At 48.0% G+C, this 23,548-nt stretch overlaps 1 protein-coding gene across 1 annotated transcript in view; it reads left to right on the top strand.

Moving 5' to 3' along the window:
- The window catches only part of tubgcp4 (tubulin gamma complex component 4), a 50,804-nt gene extending 29,207 nt beyond the window's left edge, over positions 1-21,597 (top strand). The window contains exons 9-15 of the mRNA XM_078200168.1: positions 732-856; positions 3,831-3,881; positions 8,877-8,982; positions 15,469-15,576; positions 18,692-18,830; positions 19,351-19,528; positions 21,397-21,597. Coding sequence (XP_078056294.1) covers positions 732-856; positions 3,831-3,881; positions 8,877-8,982; positions 15,469-15,576; positions 18,692-18,830; positions 19,351-19,528; positions 21,397-21,597 — 908 coding nt within the window. The remainder of the gene's footprint in view (positions 1-731; positions 857-3,830; positions 3,882-8,876; positions 8,983-15,468; positions 15,577-18,691; positions 18,831-19,350; positions 19,529-21,396) is intronic.
- The last annotated feature ends 1,951 nt before the right edge of the window (positions 21,598-23,548 follow it).

Here is a 23,548-nt window from a genome sequence, read left to right as displayed (position 1 = left end):
GGGACTTTTAAGAGACTCCTGGATGAGTACATGGGACTTAATAGGATGGAGGGTTATAGGTAGGCCTAAAAGGTAGTGATATGTTCAGCACAACTTGTGGGGCCGAAGGGCCTGTTTTTGTGCTGTAGTTTTGTGCTCTATGTTTCAATGGATGGGAGGCTGGTTTGTGTGATGGATTGGGCGACATTCACGACCCTTTGTAGTTCATTGCGGTCTTGGGCAGAGCAGGAGCTATACCAAGCTGTGATACATCCAGAAAGAATGCTTTCTATGGTGCATCTGTAAAATCTGTCTGTAGGCCTGCACCAACAACAATCCCACCCAGACCCTATCATTGTAACCCCATATATTTACTCTACTAATCCCCCTGACACTAAGGGTCAATTTAGCCTGGCCAATCAACCTAACCCACACATCTTTGGACTGTGGGAGGAAAACCGGAGCACCCGGAAGAAACCCACGCAGACATGGGGAGAATGTGCAAACCCCACACAGACAGTGACCTGAGGCCGGGTCCCTGGCGCTGTGAGGCAGCAGTGCTAACCACTGTGCCACCCTAAGGGTGGGGGTTGGATTTCCACTCATGAATCTGACTTGCAGACATTTTCCTAATCCTTGCAATAGATGATTGTTAAATTAAATTTCATATTTGCGGGTTGTGCTGTCAATACTTTGTTCCTTATCCACAAAGCCTGTTAACGTGGGACTTTGTATGTGTATTCGTCCTGCAGGGTCCATTCTAAAGAACCAGGAGGATACCTTTGCAGCGGAACTACATACACTTAAACAACAGCCGCTTTTCAACCTCGTGGACTTTGAGAATCTGATCGATCGGATCAGGAGTACAGTGGCTGAGGTAAGAAAGGGTGTTAGGGGAGAGCTTTGTGCACTGGTGCAGTTGTGCATTATTCTTTCCGTGGCAGTGTGTACAGTCATACACGAGTCTGCTGACCTGTGCTGTGTTTGCTGCTAAACCCTACAGACCATGAATGTCTCTCATCCCCTTCCCACACTGTGCTGCATGAGCTGCTCAGTGTAATCAAAAGTAACAGTAGGATTGGGGGTGATTTAAGTTCCATGTTGGTGCAGACTCGATGGGCTGAAGGGCCTCTTCTGCACTGTAGTGTTCTGTGATTCTGAAATAAAAGACAAAGATGCTTACAGCTTCTTACTGGTGATGTCCATACTCCTGGATTAAAGCCGAGTAGAATTGGTTACGGTTAATGCTCATCATGGTTATTCTGATAGAGAGAGAGGCCCAGATCATCGCTCCTGGCTCGGGGGCACAAAGACTCTAGAATTCCCAGCTCGGCAAACCTGACCTTTAAAAATGGCTACCTGCCGTTGGGATTTTTGTTCCGGATCACTGGGCCGGATTAGGACTCTGGCCTTTTCCCCCGGGAATCAGTGCGGAGGCTGCTGGGTGCAGTGTCGGGCTGGGCGGAAGGCCTGACTCGGGGCTTTGTTGATTTAAATTTTTATAAAGATTAAAACAAAAAACCCATCCCACCCCCAACTCTCTCCCTACACCCCATCCCACCCCAACGCTCCCCCCCACACCCCATCTGTCTCCCAAAGACGTGCCGGTTAGATGCATCGGCCATGCTAAATTCTCCCTCGGTGTACCCGAACAGGTGCTGGAGTGTGACGACGAGGGGAATTTCACAATAACTTCATTGCAGTGTTAATGTAAGCCGACTGGTGACACTAATAAATAAACTTTACTTTATGCCCCATCTGTCTCCCAACACTCCCCACGCCCCATCCCTCCCCCAACGCTCTCCCCATGCCCCATCCGTCCCTCCAACCTATATCATCTTGTGCCCAATACCCACTCCCATAAGGGAAACCTTTATAGCCCCAATGCCAATTTAATGCCAACCCCCCATGCTACCTCACCTGATATTCTTTGCCAGCGTTGACCGTTCTAATGGGTTTATGCACTCCTTCTGCACAATCTTTACACACATTTACTGTTAACAATCCCAAAGGGTGGCTTGCCACTCCCAAAGATGTCCTGGGGTCATATCCAAAGGGGTTCTCTGCCTCCCCTCATGAACCCACCAAGTTCAAACCTGATCTAATCTGCACACTATCGAGATCCTACCTCGATGGAGGCAGCTAATCATAGAATCCCGACAGTGTAGAAGGAGGCCATTCGGCCCATTGAGCCTGCACCAGGCCCTATCCCCGTAACCCCATGTATTTACCCTTACTAGTCCCCCTGGCGCTGAGGGGCAATTTAGCATAGCCAATCAACCTAACCCGCACATCTTTGGACTGTGGGAGGAAACCGGAGCACCCGGAGGAAACCCACGCAGACACGGGGAGAACGTGCAGACTCCACACAGCCAGTGACCCGAGCCGGGAATTGAACCCGGGTCCCTGGTGCTGTGAGGTAGCAGTGCTAACCCACTGTGCCACCCCGATGATGATTAATATAGCCAGCCGCCTCCATCAACCGCGCATGTGCCAACTCCATCCCCATCTCTGCTGTGTTTGGAGTTGGGTATTAGATTGTCCGGGCATGTCCGCCACTTTCTCGGGGGGGTGGGGGGGCATTGTATGAAAATCTGGTCAGGACTCTGTGTGGATTTTGGATGGGGGCTGAATTAGACTTTGCCATGATGCTCCCACACTAACTACTGTATCGTCAAGCTTGAAGAATGGTAATGCGGTTATAAAATTTAACACTGAGATGAGGAGGGACTACTTCTCGCAGAGGGTGGTGAATTTGTGGAACTCGCTGCCCCATAGCCCGGTGGAGTCTGAATCATTGAATGGATTCAAGAAGGAGATAGATAGATTTAAGATAAAAGACGGGATAAAAGGACATCCTTTGGAGGCGACATGGTGGCACAGTGGTTAGCACTGCTGCTTCACAACGCCAGGGACCTGAGTTCGATTCCTGGCTTGGGGTCACTGTCTGTGTGGAGTCTGCACGTTCTCCCCGAGTCTGCGTGGGTTTCCTCCGGGGGCTCCAGTTTCCTCCCACACTCCAAAGGTGTGCAGGTTAGGTGGATTGGCCATGCTAAATGAACCCTTAGACCCAGGATGTGATAGGTTAGAGAGATTTGCAGGGTGAGTCAGTGGGGATAGGGCCTGGGTGGGATTCATAGAATCATAGATTGTTGTCAGTGCGGACCCAATGGGCCAAATGGCCTCCTTCTGCACTGTAGGGTTTCTGTGGATATGGGGGACAGGTGAGGAGGTGGATTTGAGATCAGGAAGAGATCAACCGTGATCTGATTGAATGTCGGAGTGGGCTTGAAGCATAGAATTGCCTACTTCTGCTCCTAGTTCCTATGGTACTTACTGCAAGGCTGTTGGCTTATGCCATAGCTATGGGACCAGAGGGTGGCACAGTGGTTAGCACTGCTGCCTCACAGCGCCAGGGACCCGGGTTCAATTCCGGCCTCGGGTCGTTGTCTGTGCGGAGTCTGCACGTTCTCCCCGTGTCTGCGTGGGTTTCCTCCGGGTGCTCCGGTTTCCTCCCACAGCCCAAAGATGTGTGGGTTAGGTGGATTGGCCGTGCTAAATTACCCCTAGTGTCCGGGGGATTAGCAGGGTAAATATTTGGGGTTGCAGGAATAGGGCCTGGGTGGGATTGTGGTCGGTGCAGACTCGATGGCCCGAATGGCCTCCTCCTGCACTGTAGGGATTCTATGTCTCAACAAGGTATTTGTGCCTTCAGGAAATTTGGGGTGGGCTGGAGGGAGACTTTAAGAGACTGCAGTTGGGTGACATTTTTAGGGTAACCATTGAGTTGTGTCTCTGCTCCTGTGGGACTTTACTTGAGTAACCCTGTATTTCTCATTCTGTGTAACCAGCATCTGTGGAAGTTGGTGGTGGAAGAGGCTGGACTCCTGGGACAACTTAAGGTGAGACTGATCAACGGTCAACTATTCAGTTTGACCTGCGTTATTCTTAATTACGCTACTTTTTAACAGATCCTAAAACAGTTACTGACTTTTCTGTCAGACTCCTGCTCAGATACGGGGCGAATGGGATCAAAGGTTATGAGGAGAAAGCAGGATTAGGCTATTGAGTTGGACGATCACCAATGATCGTGATGAATGGAGGAGCAGGCTCGAAGGGCCGAATGGCCTCCTCCTGCTCCTATCTTCTATGTGTCTATACGGCCCTATCTCTGCTGCATTCATTGTAAAACAGAAGGCTTGCATATACTTATGTGTGAGTGCCTCTCGTGACTTTAGGATGTCCCAAACTCTTCACAGCCACTTTTGAAATGTAGTCACGGTTGCAACGTAGGAAGCACGGTGGCCAATTTGGGCACAGCAAGCTCCCACACAAACGGCTATGTGAGTATGAACAGATAATCTGAGAGCATAAGAACTAGGAGCAGGAGTTGGCCATCTGGCCCCTTGGGCCTGCTCTGCCATCCAATAAGATCATGGCTGATCTTTTTGTGGACTCAGCTCCACTTACCCCCCCGCTCACCATAACCCTTAATTCCTTTACTGTTCAAAAATTTATCTATCCTTGCCTTAAAAACATTCAACGAGGTAGCCTCAACTGCTTCACTGGGCAGGGAATTCCACAGTTTCACAATCCTTTGTGTGAAGAAGTTCCTCCTCAACTCAGTCCAAAATCTGCTCCCCCTTATTTTGAGGCCATGCCCCCTAGTTCTATTTCATCCGCCATTGGAAACAACCTCCCTGCTTCTATCTCATCTATTCCCTTCATAATCTTATCTGTTTCTATAAGATCCCCCCCTCATTCTTCTGAATTCCAATGAGTATAGCCCCAGTCTACTCAGTCTCTCCTCCTAAACCAACCCTCTCAACTCCGGAATCAACCTAGTGAATCTCCTCTGCACCCCCTCCAGTGCCAGTATATCCTTTCTCAAGTAAGGAGACCAAAGCTGTACACAGTACTCCAGGTGTGGCCTCACCAGCACCTTATACAGCTGCAACATAACCTCGCTGTTTTTAAACTCCATCCATCTAGTAATGGAGGACATTTGACATTTGCCACCTTAATTACCTGCTGCACCTGCAAATCAACCTTTTGCGATTCATGCACAAGGACACCCAGGTCCCTCTGCATGCTGCAATTTTTTACCATTTAAATAACAGTCCATTTTGATAGGAATGTGATGTTGGTTGAGGCATGAGTATTGGCGAGGACACCAAGGGGAGCTGCTGTGATCTCTTTAAAACGAGATCTTTTATATCCACCTCATGGGACAGGCAATTTAGGATCACTTCCGAAAGATGCCACCTCTGACAATGCAGCACTCGGTCAGTATTGCACCAAGAGTGCCATTTCATTCAAAAGTACTTTGAAAAAACAAAAGATAAGGGTGGCACTGTGGTTAGCACTGCTGCCTCACAGCGCCAGGGACCCGGGTTCAATTCCTGCCTCTGGTCACTGTCTGTGTGGAGTTTGCACATTCTCCCCGTGGGTTTCCTCCGGGCGCTCCGGTTTCCCCCCACACCTCCAAATAGGTGCGGGTTAGGTTGATTGGCCATGCTAAATTGACCCTAGTGTCATGGGATCAGTAGGGTAAATATGAGGGGTTACAGGGATGGGGCCTGGGTGGGATTGTGGTTGGTGCAGACCCGATGGGCCAAATGGCGGCCTCCTGCACTGTGGGAATTCTACTAACTCTGCAGACATGACGCGATACAGACAGGGGCGGTACGGTGGCACAGTGGTTAGCACTGCTGCTTCACAGCGCCAGGGACCTGGGTTCGATTCCCGGCTCGGGTCACTGTCTGTGTGGAGTCTGCACGTTCTCCCCGTGTCTGCGTGGGTTTCCTCCGGGTGCTCCGGTTTTCCCCCACATTCTGAAAGATCTGCTGGTTAGGGTGCATTGACCCGAACAGGCGCTGGAGTGTGGCGACTAGGGGAATTTCACAGTAACTTCATTACAGTGTTAATGTCAGCCTCACTGGTGACTAATAAATAAACTTTAACTTTGGGATTTCATTGTATATTAGACGAATTGGGTCTCTTGAATCGCAAAGCGATCTTAATTCAATTCAGCATTAATAATATTAACTAAAGTTTTTGTTCTTTCGTTGACACTGAATTTCCATTCCCATTCGTAGTTGGGCTAGCAGAGGGAACGGGAGAATGTTTGACATTAAAAGGAGCTACGCTGGGGTTGGAGCTGAGGCACATTGCGGGGGCAAAGTAACTCGAGTTTTACTCTGCATTCAGTTCATCTGGAACTGCTAGATGCTGACCCCTGCTGATGGGAATGGGAAGTACAGCATTTGCTCCCCTGGTACCAGGGTGCCTTCACTTTTCTACATAGCAAGTTCATAAAAGATTAAAGAGTTTTTAAAAAGGGGGGAATTAGCTGTCCCTGCTTGTGAAGCTTTGATCTTGTTAAGATGCAAAGCCAATGCCTGCAGTAATGCCCAGTACTTATTAATACTTAGAGTGGATGAAAAACTTCCACTATATTTACCCGGAATGTGATGTTTACCTCAAGGTTACATTTGCAGCTCTGGTAAAGCTGAATCTTTAGGATTATATAAATGTGACGCATTGTTGATGAGTTTTTCTTCTGTACGCAAGCAGATAATTGTTTCCAAAAAAGATCTTGTAGTGTCAACACCCACAATAGAAACTTTTTATTTCTCAATTAAGGAGTTTTTAACAAGACAATACATTGTCTCTCTTCCATCACTATCTGAGTTTGATAGCTGCTGAAACCCTTCATCCGTCTTATTGTTATCTCCAAGCTTTATCTTCCTTTGCGCTCTCCTAGATACACATTCCACAACCTTATCCAGGGAACTGCTGCCCACGTCCCAGCCCCAAATAAGTCCTGCTGACATCGAAACTAGAAGCAGGAGGAGGCCATTCGGCCCTTCGAGCCTGCTCTGCCATTCATTATGATCATGGCTGATCATCAAATTTAATATCCTGATTCCCCCCTCCTTCCCCCCCCAATATCCCTCAATCCCTTTAGCCCCAAGAGCTATATCTAATTTCTTCTTGAAATCACACAACATTTTGGCCTCAACTACTTTCCGTGGGAGTGAATTCCCCACATTCACCACCCTCTGGGTGAAGAAATTTCTCCTCACCTCAGTCCTAAAAGGTTTACCCCTTATCCTCAAACTATGACCCCCCCTAGTTGTGGACTCCCCGACCATTGGGAACATTCTTTCTGAATCTACCCTGTCTAACCCGGTTAGAATGTGTTTCTGTGAGATCCCCTCTCACTCTTCTAAACGCCAGTGAATATAATCCTAACTGACTTAGTCTCTCCTCATATGACAGATCTGCCATCCCAGGAATCAGCCTGGTAAACCTTCGCTGTACTCCCTCTATAGCAAGGACATCCTTCCTCAGATAAGGACACCCAAACTGCACACAACACTCCAGGTGTTTCACCCCACTCCATCCTTCCATGGAGGAAAGAACTTTCATTCATAAAACTTTTTTCACAACCTCAGGACATGCTAAAATGCTGACGGTCACTGAATGGGGTTGTATAGTAATGTAGGAAAGCACTAAGCAATTGTGCACAAGTCAAGATCCCATCAACAGCAATGAAATAAGTGTCGTGATAATGTTTTAGTCATGTTGGTCGGGGGGTAAATATTAACTCGGACACCCAGGTATTTTTAGTGACATGAGTTTCTTTTGACATCTACCTAATTTAACATCTCACTGGAAAGACAGTGCAGCACTCTCTCGGTACTGCAGCCTCGATTATGTGCTCAGGTCGCTTGAGTGGGTCTTGACGTGATTATGCTACCACTGTGTCAATAAAATACAACTTTCCAATGATCAACATTGAAAAGACATTTGGACAGGCACATGGATGAGAAAGGTTTAGAGGGATATGGGCCAAATGCAGGCAAATGGGACTGGTTCAGTTTAGGAAACCTGTTTGGCATGGACGAGTTGGGCCGAAGGGCCTGTTTCCGTGCTGTATATCTCTGACTCTATCTCAAAATTATGCCAATTCCCCCTGTCTTTCGGTTTTGGTGTGTGACCTACAGGCTGTTAATACTCTACCTAACTAAGGGGCAGCACGGTGGCAGTGTTTAGTGCTGCTGCTTCACAGCGCCAGGGACCCGGGTTTGATTCCTGGCTTGGGTCACTGTCTGTATGGAGTCTGCACGTTCTCCCCGTGTCTGCGAGGGTTTCCTCCCACAGTCCGAAAGACGCGCTGGTTAGGGTGCATTGGCCAGGCTAAATTCTCCCTCAGTGTACCCGAACAGGCGCCGGAGTGTGGCAACTAGGGGATCTTCACAGTAACTTCATTGCAGTGTTAATGTAAGACTACTTGTGACACTAATAAATAAACTTTAAGCTGTAGCAGATAAGGTTGCACAGTGGTTAGCGCTGCTGCCTCACAGCGCCAGGGACCCGGGTCCGATTCCCGGCTTGGGTCGCTGTCTGTGTGGAGTTTGCACATTCTCCCCGTGTCTGTGTGGAGTTTGCACATTCTCCCCGTGTCTGTGTGGGTTTCCTCCAGGTGCTCCGGTTTTCTCCCATAGTCCGAAAGGACGTGCTGGTTAGGTGCGTTGGCCATGCTAAATTCTCCCTCCGTGTACCCGAACAGGTGCTGGAATGTGGGATTTTCACGGTAACTTCACTGCATTGTCAATGTAAGACCACTTGTGACACTAATAAATAAACTTTAAACTGTAGCGGATACTTTTAATGTACTATAGCTCTTCTTTTCAACATAGTGATGTGGTGTATTATGGACCTTGGCTCTTAAAAATGCCTGTCATTATGGGGAGGACTAAAGATCTGTACTGAGGTGTTTATTTGCCTTGCATTTCTGCAGTTGTGATGGTAAATACAAGTTAAAAGCTGTTGACTAACGGGTATCGGTTTCGCTCATACTGTTGGATCTGTCCCGGGCTGTTTTACAGATTATCAAAGACTTCTACCTACTGGGTCGAGGGGAACTCTTTCAGGCTTTTATCGACAGTGCGCAGCATTTACTAAAGACTCCACCCACTGCAGTTACTGAACACGGTAAAGTAAGATTACTCATGCGAGGGAGTGGGGTGCTGGTGTTGGGAACACACAGCTGGTGTTACCGGGCATGTTTTCTGAATATTGGATCATTCCCTCAGCACCGGAGTGTCAAAACTGCAAAATCGCGATTTCACTGGACACACTGGGTAGAAGGAATCCTCCTGCATTTATTTACAATGTCCCCACAGATACTTAGAGTCATAGAGGTTTACAGCATGGAAACAGGCCCTTCGGCCCAATTTGTCCATGCTGCCTTTCTTTTTTTAAACTCCTAAGCTAGTCCCAATTGCCCGCATTTGGCCCATATCCCTCTATTCCCATCTTACCCATGGAACTATAAAATACAAAATTGTACCCGCCTCTACTACTACCTCAATCAGCTTGTTCAGGTTCAACTTTGTCTGATTTGATTCGTTATTGTCACATGTATTAGCATACAGTGAAAAGTATTGTTTCTGGCATGCTATACAGACAAAGCATACCGTTCATAGAGAAGGAAATGAGAGAGTGCAGAATGTAGTGTCACAGTCATAGCTAGGGTGTAGAGAAAGATCAACTTAATGTGAGGTAGGTCCATTCAAAACTCTGATGGTAGCAGGGAAGAAGCTATAAAACCATAATGGGTGGCACAGTGGTTAGCACTGCTGCTTCACAGCTCCAGGGACCTGGGTTCGATTCCCGGCTTGGGTCACTGTCTGTGTGGAGTTTGCACATTCTCCTCATGTCTGCGTGGGTTTCCTCCGGGTGCTCCGGTTTCCTCCCACAGTCCAAAGATGTGTGGGTTAGGTTGATTGGCCATGCTAAAATTGCCCTTAGTGTCCTAAGATGCGTAGGTTAGAGGGATTAGTGGGTAAATATGTAGGGATATGGGGATAGGGCCTGGGTGGGATTGTGGTCGGTGCAGACTCGATGGGCCGAATAGCCCCTTTCTGCACTGTAGGGTTTCTATGAATAAGACATAGAAGCAGAATTAGGCCACTCGGCCCATCGAGTCTGCTCCGCCATTCAATCATGGCTGATATTTTTCTCATCCCCATTTTTCTGCCTTTTCCCCATAACCCCTGATCCTCTTATTAATCAAGAACCTATCTATCTCTGTCTTAAAGACACTCAATGACCTGGTCTCCACAGCCTTCTGCGGCAAAGAGTTCCACACAAAGCTGTTCTTGAGACAGTCGATACGTGACCTCAGACTTTTGTATCTTTTTCCCGACGGAAGAAGGTGGAAGAGAGAATGTCTGAGGTGCGTGGGGTCCTTAATTATGCTGGCTGCTTTTCCGAGGCAGCGGGAAGTGTAGACAGAGTCAATGGATGGGAGGCTGGTTTGCGTGATGCGTCGAAGTAATGTGACAGAGTTTACACAATAGTGCTCCCAAGTATGCTTCCCTCCCTCTACTCTTAAATCTCAGCTCAGTAAATCTTTGCTAGTTAAGGATATGAAGGGAAATGCAGCCAAGGTGAGTGGGTGAAATAAGGTGATGGATCAGCATGAATGGGTGGGCACAGGTCTTAGGGAGTGAATGGCCTCCTAAGCTCCTACTCAGTGCATGAATTTGAGACCTTCTTCTTAAACCTCTCCTTGCCAGGAGCTCAAAGCTCTGGAACTCTCATTTGGCTTCACCTCATTACAGTTTCCTCATCTATCTTTTTGGATTTCATAGAATCCATACTGTACAGAAGGAGGCCGTTCGGCCCATCGGGTCTGCACCAACTGTGTGACAGTGCTTCTTATTGAGGCCCAACTCCTGCCCTATCCCTGTAACCCCACACATTTATCCCACCTAACCTACACATCTTGGGACACTTAAGGGGCAATATAGCATGGCCAATCCACCTAACTTGCACATCTTTGCAGTGTGGGAGGAAACCGGAGCACCCAGAGGAAACCCACGCAGACACGGGGAGAATGTGCAAACTCCGCACAGACAGTGACCCAAGCCGGGAATCGAACCCGGGTCCCTGGCGCTGTGAGGCAGCCTGTACCGCCCATAGTATGAGGTTTAAAACAGGTGCCTGTCCTGAATCTCTTTGCCTCGCTCTCTGCTTTCAGAAGGCCCCTCCAAAAAGCCTAACTCCACGACCACACCTTCAGTCACCTCACTGACCCTTCTTCCACTTGTCTCTGTCAATAATTTGAAAGGAACTTTGCCAAAGAATGTTGTCCACTCCTGCGCTGCGACTTTCTACTGGAGATCTCTCGATTTAAAATAAAAAGCTCATCGTTAGCTGCCTTTATATTCTCCGCACCGTGGCTGCAGGAGAATGGCCTCCCCTGCTCATGGCCAGACCAAGACTGGCCACCTCTCTAACCGACCCTGTACTGCTGCAGCTTCTGTGATGCCAAGGCGCACGTATTCTGCTCCTGTTTTCTGCCTACTGAGGCTGAACCTCTGGCCTCCTTGGGTGGCACAGTGGTTAGCACGGCTGCCTCACAGCGTCAGGGACCCGGGTTCAATTCTGGCCTCGGGTCACTGTCTGTGCGGAGTCTGCACGTTCTCCCCGTGTCCGCATGGGTTTCCTGCGGTTTCCTCCCACACTCCAAAGATGTGTGGGTTAGGTTGATTGGCCAGGATAAATTGCCCCTTGGTGTCTGGGGGATTAGCAGGGTAAATAAGTGGGGTTACGGGAATAGGGCCTGGGTGGGATTATGGTTGGTGCAGACTCGATGGGCCGAATGGCCTCCTTCTGCACTGTCGGGATTCTATGATTCTATTCAATGGATTCTATGATTCTCCGAGTCTGTGACTCAGTCCCTCCCACAACCTTTGCCGTTGGGTTCTGGTTCTAATTAATTCATGAGACATTGGTTCATTTATGACTTGGTTAGTCAGAGATCCACGTGAGCTTAATTACCCAGTACATTAATAGACTCTTGTCTATTAGACCTATTCTGATACAAATTGGAAATATGCAGTTGATTGCACGCTCCCCATGTTGGGACACTGCTGGTGTCAGATGCTTCTCCTGTTCTCCCAAAGTGACACATTTCAAGAGTTTTTCATAGAATCATAGAAACCCTACAGTACAGAAGGAGGTAATTCGGCCCATCAAGTCTGTACCAACCACAATCCCACCCAGGCCCTATCCCCGTAACCCCACACATTTACCCTGCAAATCCCTCTGAGACTAAGGGGACAATTTAGCATGGCCAATCAACCTAACCCGCACATCTTTAGACTGTGGGAGGAAACCGGGGCAACCGGAGGAAACCCACGCAGACACGGGGAGAATGTGCAGACTCCGCACAGACAGTGACCCAAGCCAGGAATCGAACCCGGGTGCCTGGAGTTGTGAGGCAGCAGTGCTAACCACTGTGTCGCTTTATAAATATCTGTTTCATTGCCCAGCTGTGGCAAGTCACATTTGTGACTTCTACAATTGGGTCAAGTCAGCTTGAGTTTGTGAACACTGTTGTCCAAATCTGTGTGTTTTGACCTGTGCAGCGACACAAAGTTGACTTTAAATACTTAAACACAATTTTCTTTATTCTGTAGCTACTTAATCAGCAGTAAATACTTGCAATGCATCAACCAAATACTCACTCTCTGTTACTTAATTTAAGGTTGATTTCCACTTGCAATTAAAACCAGGATTTTGTTGCCACGTGGAATCAGTTCTTTGATCTCTCCTTCCAGATGTTGTGTGTCCTTGTGAGCTTGGTCCCCGGGTTCTCCACACTGTCTTTCTGAACAAGCTCTTTGTGTTAGCAGATTTAAAACTCCAAAGGTTCCTTGATGACCAGCCAATGAATTGATCAGAAACCCCAATTGTGTCGTTTGATTAGGCCAATCAAATACAGCCAGAATAGTGTTATTGGTCACCCCAGACCTCATAATATCTATTTATTAGGCTCACATTAACACTGCAATGAAGTTACTGTGAAATTCCCCTAGTTGCCACATTCCGGTGTCTGTTCGGGTCAATGCACGTCTTTCGGACTGTGGGAAGAAACCGGAGCACCCGGAGGAAACCCACGGGGGAATGTGCAAACTCCGCAGAGACAGTGACCCAAGCCGGGAATCAAACCCAGGTCCCTGGCACTGTGAGGCAGCAGTGCTAACCACCACACCACCGTGTCCTTAAGTGTATATTGTTTGCATTCCAATGCCCAGATAAGGAACACTGGCTCTAAAAGTCTCTGAAGGACTCCTTCCTGCCAAGGACAAGTTGTTAAATCTGATGTGGAGATGCCGGCATTGGACTGGGGTGGGCACAGTGAGAAGTCTCACAACACCAGGTTAAAGTCCAACAGGTTTCTATGGTATCACGAGCTTTCGGAGCGCTGCTCCTTCATCCGGTGAGTGGGGAGGTAGGTTTCACTGCATATATAGACAGAGACTCAGTTGCACGTTGCCTCCAGACCAGGGCAGTTAGTAAGATTTTGCAAGCCCAGGCCAAATGATGTTGCTGCAGTCCTTGACTACTTGCCCTTGACGACTGCAGCAGTCAAGGGCATCCAGCCTCTGATCTTCGGGTAAGCGTTCTCCAAGGCGGCCTTCAAGACACACGACAACGCAGAATCGCCCAGCAGAAACTGATAGCCAAGTTCCGCACACATGAGGACGGCCTCAACCGGGATCTTGGGTGCATGTCACACTATCTGTAATCCCCACCATTTGGCCCGGGCTTGCAAAATCTCACTGACTGTCCTGGCTTGAGACAATTCACATCTCTTTAACCTGTGCTTAACCCTCTCTCCACTCGCACTGTCTGTACCTGGAAAGACTTGGTTACCTGTAAAGACTCACATTCCAACCATTATCTTGCAATTGTGTCTCTGCCTATATTTGCCGTATTTGTGAAACCAACTCTCCGCTCACCTGATGAAGGAGCAGCGTTCCGAAAGCTCGTGATTCCAAATAAACCTATTGGACTTTTTAAGCTGGTGTTGTGAGACTTCTTACTGTTAAACCTGACACCTTGTGTCCTCTGACAAGTTCCAGGCTACTGGCCGCAAGAAATCCCAGCACAGTGAAAAAACAACTTTAACCAAAAATCAAGGTTAGCTTGATTGAAGATCTTTCAGCTTATTAAAAGATAAAACTCTGCAGACCATTCAGCCACAACACGTGACAATAAGTGGAACTTCTGTTGGGCACTTATTGTCCTCGAGATTATTGAACAGATCATTGAGTAGAAAGGACGATAAGAGGCTGGGGCCTCATCAATATCCTGTACCATTGTCTGAAGTTGTAGACAGTGATTAACTTCCACCCCACACGTCTCTCCCTGTGGCCCTCCCTCCTGTAGGTTTTTATCTTGAATCAGGGATTTCTGAAAAACTCGCTTTGTTTAGTTTTTTCCCCCGGGCGCGCAGCGCTCTGATCGATAAGGTTATTGATAAGGTCGAGAGAATGGTTGCCCAGCAAGCGGAGACAGTACAAGGGATTATCAACACAATGTAGCCAGTACATCCCGTAGGGAATTCTGGAGAGACGTCCTTATCCGGAGAGAGCGGTGAGAATGTGGAACCCGCTCGCACAGGGAGTGGTGGCGGAATTTATAAAGGGAAGCTTGAAAAACATGAAGGAAGGAATAGAATGAAGCGTTAATAGGATGTGATGAAGAATAATAGGATGTGATGAAGAATAATAGGAGGAGGCTTCTGTGGAGCATGAACACCAACAGGATTCTATTGAACTACTTTCTCTGCCTTGGTTTCAGTAAAAATGAGGGTACAAAATCAAAAATATATTTACTCCAATATTCAATATTTTCCAGGTTCAAGAGCTTCAGGTTTGTAGGTGTTGAGATCACTAACAACCTGTCCTGGTTCCACACCCCCCCCCCCCCCCCCCCCCCCATGCCGACACTATAGTTAAGAAAGCCCACCAACGCCTCTACTTTCTCAGAAGACTAAGGAAATTTGGCATGTCAGCTACGACTCTCACCAACTTTTACAGATGCACCATAGAAAGCATCCTTTCTGGTTGTATCACAGCTTGGTATGGCTCCTGCTCTGCCCACAAGACCGCAAGGAACTGCAAAAGGTCGTGAATGTAGCCCAATCCATCACGCAAACCAGCCTCCCATCCATTGACTCTGTCTATACTTCCCGCTGCCTCGGCAAAGCAGCCAGCATAATCAGGGACCCCACGCACCCCGGACATTCTCTCTTCCACCTTCTTCCATCGGGAAAAAGATACAAAAGTCTGAGGTCACGCACCAACCGACTCGAGAACAACTTCTTCCCTGCTGCCATCAGACTTTTGAATGGGCCTACCTCGCATTAAGTTGATCTTTCTCTACACCCTAGCTATGACTGTAACACTACATTCTGCACCCTCTCCTTTCCTTCTCTATGAATGGTATGCTTTGTCTGTATAGCGCGCAAGAAACAATACTTTTCACTGTATACTAATATATGTGACAATAATAAATCAAAGTTCTCATCTAATCAAGATGTAGTCTAAGACCTTTCGAAATGAGAGCAAATAGGCTGGTTTAATTTATGAATTGCCTTCCTCCATCACCCCGTTTCAGATGTCAACGTAGCGTTCCAAAAGTCAGCGCACAAAGTGTTATTGGATGATGACAACCTACTCCCACTCCTGCACCTCACTGTCGAGTATCATGGCAAAGATCCCAAAGGTAGGAAGGGGGCATGTGGCCCCTTTTGATTATTCTACACAAATGTTATTCAACGTCGAGTCCAGAACTATTGCAGATGGGAGTCTGAGATTCTGTAGCATCCACCCTGTGTCATGGGGCAGGAACTAGGCCGCTGGCACACAGGTTGTATGAACCTTGCAACTGCTTGTTAACATCTGCCAAATACTCCATTCCCTCAGATAGATAAACACATTGCATCCAGCCATAAAGTTTAAGGTTTTCAAGTTTATTTATTAGTCACAAGTCGACTTACATTAAGACTGCAATGAAGTTACTGTGAAATGCCCCTAGTCGCCACAGCCTGGCGCCTGTTCGGGTCAATCCACCTAACCAGCACGTCTTTCAGAATGTGGGAGGAAACCGGAGCACCTGGAGGAAACCCACGCAGACACGGGGAGAACGTGCAAACTCCACACAGACAGTGACCCAAGCCGGGAATTGAGCCCGGGTCGCTGGCACTGTGAGGCAGCAGTGCTAACCACTGTGCTACTCTGCCGCCATTAAGGAGAAAGGAAAGTTGAAACCACTCCTTGCAGCGTTGTCGTTTTGTGAATTTGGTGTTGCCCAAGTACATTTAGACTCACTGCAATTCTTAATTTTTGTCCAGTTATCCCCTCCTCTTCTGAAGATGCTTTCTCCATCAAACGGCTCTTCCCAACTCACTGAGAACCAGTTGATGAAGGAAGAGCTCAAAGCCGGTCTTAACTTAGAATAGAATCATAGAATCTCTACAGTGCGGAAGGAGGCCATTCAGCCCATCGAGCCTGCACCGACCACCCAGGCCCTATCCCCGTAACCCCACGTATTTACCCATGCTAATCCCCCCGACACCAAGGGGCAATTTAGCATGGCCAATGCACCTAACCCGCACATCTTTGTACTGTGGGAGGAAACCAGAGCACCCAGAGGAAACCCACGCAGACACGGGGAGAATGTGCAAACTCCACACAGACAGTGACCCGAGGCAGGAATTGAATCCGGGTCCCTGGCACTGAGGCAGCAGTGCTAAGCACTGTGCCACCCTGGTTTAGTCACAGAGTGAAACATTAGAGGTGTATATCTCCAGACTCCACTCTTGTCAGTAAATATCTCTTTATATATACTCTAACTATCCAATCAATGCTTTCCAGCTGTATATAATTAACTTTAATTGATACAATTAACACCCCTATCCCTGGCTCCGTAGGTGATCTCTCTCTGCTAAGGTATATTTTTGGACTTGCCAAGACAAGATGGGCAGCACGGTGGCACAGTGGTTAGCACCACTGCCTCACAGTGCCAGGGACCCAGGTTCGATTCCCAGCTTCGGTGACTCTGTGTGGAGTCTGCACGTTCTCCCCGTGTCTGCGTGGGTTTCCTTTGGGTGTTCCAGTTTCCTCCCACAGTCCGAAAGACGCGCTGGTTAGGGTGCATTGGCCGTGCTAAATTCTCCCTCAGTGTTACCCGAACAGGCGCCGGAGTGTGGCGACTAGGGGATTTTCACAGTAACTTCATTGCAGTGTTAATGTAAGCCGACTTGTGACACTAATAAATAACCATTAACTTTAAGAACACAAGCAATGGGAGCAGGAGTAGATGAAACGGGCCCATGGGGTCTGCTCTCAGCATTCATAAGAACATAAGAACATAAGAAATAGGAGCAGGAGTAGGCCATCTAGCCCCTCGAGCCTGCCCCGCCATTCAATAAGATCATGGCTGATCTGACGTGGATCAGTACCACTTACCCGCCTGATCCCCATTAGCCTTAATTCCCTTACCGATCAGGAATCCATCCATCCGCGCTTTAAACATATTCAGCGAGGTAGCCTCCACCACCTCAGTGGGCAGAGAATTCCAGAGATTCACCACCCTCTGGGAGAAGAAGTTCCTCCTCAACTCTGTCTTAAACCGACCCCCCTTTATTTTGAGGCTGTGTCCTCTAGTTTTAACTTCCTTACTAAGTGGAAAGAATCTCTCCGCCTCCACCCTATCCAGCCCCCGCATTATCTTATAAGTCTCCATAAGATCCCCCCTCATCCTTCTAAACTCCAACGAGTACAAACCCAATCTCCTCAGCCTCTCCTCATAATCCAAACCCCTCATCTCCGGTATCAACCTGGTGAACCTTCTCTGCACTCCCTCCAATGCCAATATATCCTTCCTCATATAAGGGGACCAATACTGCACACAGTATTCCAGCTGCGGCCTCACCAATGCCCTGTACAGGTGCATCAAGACATCCCTGCTTTTATATTCTATCCCCCTCGCAATATAGGCCAACATCCCATTTGCCTTCTTGATCACCTGTTGTACCTGCAGACTGGGCTTTTGCGTCTCATGCACAAGGACCCCCAGGTCCCTTTGCACGGTAGCATGTTTTAATTTGTTTCCATTGAGATAGTAATCCCATTTGTTATTATTTCCTCCAAAGTGTATAACCTCGCATTTCTCAACGTTATACTCCATTTGCCATATCCTCGCCCACTCACTCAGCCTGTCCAAATCTCTCTGCAGATCTTCTCCGTCCTCCACACGATTCACTTTTCCACTTATCTTTGTGTCGTCTGCAAACTTCGTTACCCTACACTCCGTCCCCTCCTCCAGATCATCTATATAAATGGTAAACAGTTGCGGCCCGAGTACCGATCCCTGCGGCACGCCACTAGTTACCTTCCTCCAACCGGAAAAACACCCATTTATTCCGACTCTTTGCTTCCTGTCGGATAGCCAGACTGTCAGTATCATCATGGCTGATCTTGGGCTTGCATTCCACTTTCCTGCCTGCTCCCTTAATTCCCTAAGACGCCAATAATCTATTGAAGGCTGGCGCATCCCTCTGTGGTAGAGAATTCCAAGGACTCACTTCTTCACCGGAGTGTCCCTGCATCGTGTGTGTACCTAGAATTTGTGGTGTTGATTATTGAATAATTATTAACACGAGAGTCATCGCAGTCAAGGCTGGGTTTGCCCTCGTGTGAGGTCCAGATCTGCATTTTCAGCCTAATCTGGATTCTTCAGGTGTACGTGTTGTTAATGGAGCTATCTTTGAGCTCAGTTATAGTTTTCTTGTCAGTTTATTGTCTTTTCTTTCGCCCCCACCACCAACTTAACACAGACGCAGCACAAAGTCGTGACACTGCCCTGCGTGACTCATCCCCTCGGGAAGCCCCGACTTCTGGCTGGTCTGCTCTGGGACTCTCGTACAAAGTGCAGTGGCCTCTGCACATATTGTTCACACCTGCCGTGCTGGAAAAGTAAGTTTGTTTTGAGCGTTTCTTTATTTTCTTTGTTGTTGTTGTTGACTGTTTTCAGGGCATTTCCAGAAAGTGTTATTGATGTAACCAATGAGGCATGGAACGAGGAGAGGGGAAAGGACAGAGGGAAGGTTTGAGATTCTTGTGGGAGGAGGGGATGTCTTGCCTCTGTCTCACAGCTGGATGAGGGGATGAATGTTGGCCAGGACAACAGAGAGAATTCCCGTACAATAGTACCCTGGGATCTTTTGCATCGACTGAGAGGAGCGACGGGACTTTGGTTCAGCATCTTATCCGATCGATGGCACCTCTGACAGTACAACACCCCCTGGGTACTGGGAGTGTCGGCCTGGGAATAATCTGATCTGGAGAGGGAAAGATTTGCAAGAGCGCTGGGTTCTGTGCACATTTCTCACTAAGCCTCGATTTCTCTCTCCGTTCCCCCCTCACTTCTCTCTTTCCCCCCCCCCTCCACCTCTCCTCCTCCTCTTTCCTCCCCCCCCCCCCCTCCCTCTCTCAGATATAACATTGTCTTCAAGTACCTGCTGAGCGTGCGGAGAGTGCAGGCGGAGTTGCAACATTGCTGGGCTGTGCAAATGCAGCGGAAACACCTCACATCCAACAAGTCGGACGCCGTCAAATGGAGACTGAGGAATCACATGGCTTTCCTTGTGGACAATCTGCAGTATTACCTCCAGGTAACAGAGGATAAATAACCGCCTTCGGCACAGCGTGACCACCGGGGGCAGGGGGGTCTGAGGGTTCGAACATGAGAGAGAAGATAAATTGGGCTCGTATTCCCGGGTATCTAGAATTAGATGGAGTTTATTGGGATTTTGACAGGAATTGCTGGGACAGGCTGAGATAATAGAACATAGAACGGTACAGGCCCTTCGGCCCTCGATGTTGTGCCGAGCTTTGTCCGAAACCAAGATCAAGCTATCCCACTCCCTATCATTCTGGTGTCCATGTGCCTATCCAATAACCGCTTGAAAGTTCCTCAAGTGTCCAACTCCACTATCATAGCAGGCAGCCCATTCCGCAGCCCATTCCACACCCCAACCACTCTGAGTAAAGAACCTATCTCGGACATCCCTCCTATATCTCCCTCCATGAACCTTGTAGTTATGCCCCCTAGTAACAGCTACCCAGTGGGAATCTAGGACCAGGTTACCTTCAAATCAGAGCCAGGCCAGTCGGGAGAGCAGTGGGAACCGCTTCTTCACAAAGAAAAAGGTGGCAGAAGTGTGGAACATCCTTCCAGGAAAAGCAGTAGCTGCTAATTCGATCGATTCAAGACTGAAGTATCTTTTTTCTAACCAAAGTTTATGGAGAAACATGGAGTTAGGATAAAATTAAAGTTTATTTATTAGTCACAAGTTGGCTTACATTAACACCGCAATGAAGTTACTGTGAAAATCCCCTAGTCGCCACACTCCGGCGCCTGTTCGGGTACACTGAGGGAGAATTTAGCACGGCCAATCCACCTAACCAGCACGTCTTTCAGACTGAGAGAGGAAACTGGAGCACCCGGAAGGAAACCCACGCAGACACGGGGAGAACGTGCAGACTCCACACAGACAGTGACCCGAGCCGGGAATCGAACCCGGGTCCCCGGCGCTGTGAGGCAGCAGTGCTAACCCACTGTGCCACCGTGCTGCCCCAAACAGGTAAACTTTGACCTCACTGATTGATGGATCGGACTTAGAAAATCATAGAAACCCTACAGTGCAGAAGGAGGCCATTCGGCCCATCGAGTCTGCATCGCCCACAATCCCACCCAGGCCCTACCCCCACATATTTACCCGCTAATCCCGCTAACCTACGCATCTCAGGACTCTCGGGGGCAATTTTTAACCTGGCCAATCAACCTAACCCGCACATCTTTGGACTTGTTGGGCTTTCTCATGCTGCTGTGTAATATAAATCCCCTTGCATCACAGGGAAAGCATTCCATGTAATTTTATTTCCAGGCGTTTTGTTTTAATTTTTTCTGAGATTGCAGCTCCCAGCTTGGCCTCAAAAACCATTACGAGGGCAAACATTGAGTGCAAAGCGGTGGGTGTGTATCTGGAGTGTATTAAAAGCGCTCCCCTGTTTCATGCCAGTAAAATTTATTCTTTATTTAGTGCATTTAGTCTCTGTTCTTTTTCCCCTCTCTCAACAACCCCTTTCCCCACCCCCCCCCCCGTTACTCATGGTGCTGGGCTAGCAGGCAGTGTGTGAGGCTACTGGGCTTCCCTTCCCTTGGTATTTTGAATGAATTAGATTGGGGTGCGTTTTGAATAGAGGAGTGAGAGAAATATTAAGAGCTTGATGCGCCAGAGAATAAGAATGGGGCTGCAGACATCTTGGACACAACAGTGACCGAGGCAGTCGTGAATGGATGGTGAAAGGGGGACGCCTCCACTGCGTTGGGAGGTAATTTTATTCTCAGCTCAGATACAATGCTGCCTTCTATAATGAATATGAATGTTTTTAGTCTTTTGGCGTAACTCAGCTTTATCTGTGGCCCCAGACTTCACATTTGACTGATTTTATTACACTTATTTCCGCACCTATTTAGGGCGTGCAGTGCTCTTCATTGCGTAGCAGCATTCCACGTAGCTCTTCCCCGCAGGTAGAAACGCCACGGGCTACAGAGCGGTACGGACGGAGTCGGTGCTTCCCTCAGGCAAGTCGCTGCCACAGTGGGCAAACTGAGAAGCACCAGACAACTCAGAGAAACCCGGACTTGCAGAGGTGTAAACTAGCCATCTTTAGATAATAAGGATAGTAGTTAAGGATAGTAGTTAAGGATAGTAGTTAAGGATAGTAGTTAAGGATAGTAGTTAAGGATAGTAGTTAAGGATAGTAGTTAAGGATAGTAGTTAAGGATAGTAGTTAAGGATAGTAGTTAAGGAAAAGTACTTTAATCCAATGTCAACGAGAGTCATGAATTCAGCAGTCGTTGGAACCTGGATTATATGGGAGGGGTTGTAGGCTGGGTTAGTTTGTCTGCTGACAAGCTTGTGTAAGATTCTTCCTAGAGATTGCTTGTTTTAATTCAGTCCAACATGGAAAGCAACAACCGATGGGAGGGAATTTCAGCTAGCCCTTCCCATACCGTGCCTGACTTGTTTGACTCTCAAACCCCACCTACACTTATCCCTGATGTGGAGATGCCGGCGTTGGACTGGGGTGGGCACAGTAAGAAGTCTCACAACACCCAGGTTAAAGTCCAACAGGTTTATTTGGAATCACGAGCTTTCGGAGCGCTGCTCCTTATTCAGGTGAGTCACCTGATGAAGGAGCAGCACTCCAAAAGCTCATAATACCAAATAAACCTGTTGGACTTTAACCTGGTGTTGTGAGACTTCTTACTGTACACTTATCCCTTCACATCCTTGCTTTATACTGAAGCCAGTCGCCCCCTTACTGCTGTTGTCACTTCATTTATCCAGTCTGGTTAATTCAGTCACCAAGTTATGCATTTCCCCATCTGTAATGTATGCCCATTCCGACAGTCGCGTCAATGTTTAGGTGGTTGTTACGTTCCAAAGGGTCATACAGAGGTATGTTAAAACTTTCTGTTGTAAACTTACTGGGAGCACATTTACACATCCCGTTCGCCTTGTCCAGACACAACTAATTCCTTCCTCAGTTTAGTCATCCCGATTCTTGGGTTCCAGCCTCTATTATAATATCAAGGCCTGTTCATCGCCCGTTAAAAGCTCAACCATTTGTCTCTCCACGTCCCCAAGTTTTAAGCACCAGATTTCACACTTTGTTAGAAACGCAAAACTTTTTTAAAAAAAGTTAAAGTTTATTTATTGGTCACAAGTAAGGCTTACATTGCAATTACACTGCAATGAAGTTACTGTGAAATTCCCCAAGTCGCCACAGTCCGGCGCCTGTTCGGGTACACTGAGGGAGAATTTAGCACGGCCAATGCACTTAACCAGCAAGTCTTTCAGACTGTGGGAGGAAACCCATGCAGACACGGGGAGAATGTGCAAACTCCACACAGACAGTAACAAATGCAGGAATCACAGAATCCCTACAGTGCAGAAGGAGGCCATTCGGCCCATCGTGTCTGCACGAACCACAATCCCGCTAGTCCCCCTGACAGTGGGGGCAATTTAGCATGGCCAAAACCGCACATCTTTGGAGTGTGGGAGGAAACCCACGCAGACACGGGGAGAACGTGCAGATTCCGCACAGACAGTGACCCAAGCCGGGAATCGAACCCGGGTCCCTGGTGCTGTGAGGTGGCAGCGCTAACCACTGTGCCACCCAGAAAAAATGGGGCATTGTATATCATGAAAGTGTGAAATTGATGTTTTACTGACCATTAATTGATATCAACATGTTTACAGTTAATTAGAATGACACGGTTTCCTATAAGGTGTATGTGACAGATGATTTTACAGAGAGGTTCTGACTGCCTGTACCAATCGCAGGAAATGTGTGACTGTGTAATATTTCCAATCTTCTATCACCGTCACACTCTGTACCGAGAATCAACAAATCACAACCAGACAATCTGTAAGGAAATAAGAATGAGAGAACCTGATCCAAAGAGAGAAGCGGGTGAGCTGCACCTGACGGCAAGTTAATTAGCCTCTAACTGACTGTGGGTCGTGCCTGTTTGTACCAGTACCCCACAGAGATGCAGTGGCACAAAGCTGTTGTTAGCAGCTGCAACATCACATCTGTGGGAGCCACAGGCAAGTTAA

This window comes from Mustelus asterias, chromosome 29 (genome assembly GCF_964213995.1).
Source record: "Mustelus asterias chromosome 29, sMusAst1.hap1.1, whole genome shotgun sequence".
In the NCBI taxonomy this organism is placed as follows: domain Eukaryota; kingdom Metazoa; phylum Chordata; class Chondrichthyes; order Carcharhiniformes; family Triakidae; genus Mustelus; species Mustelus asterias.
Note: the sequence above shows the minus strand (reverse complement) of the source record. Positions and strands in the feature narration are given on the sequence as shown.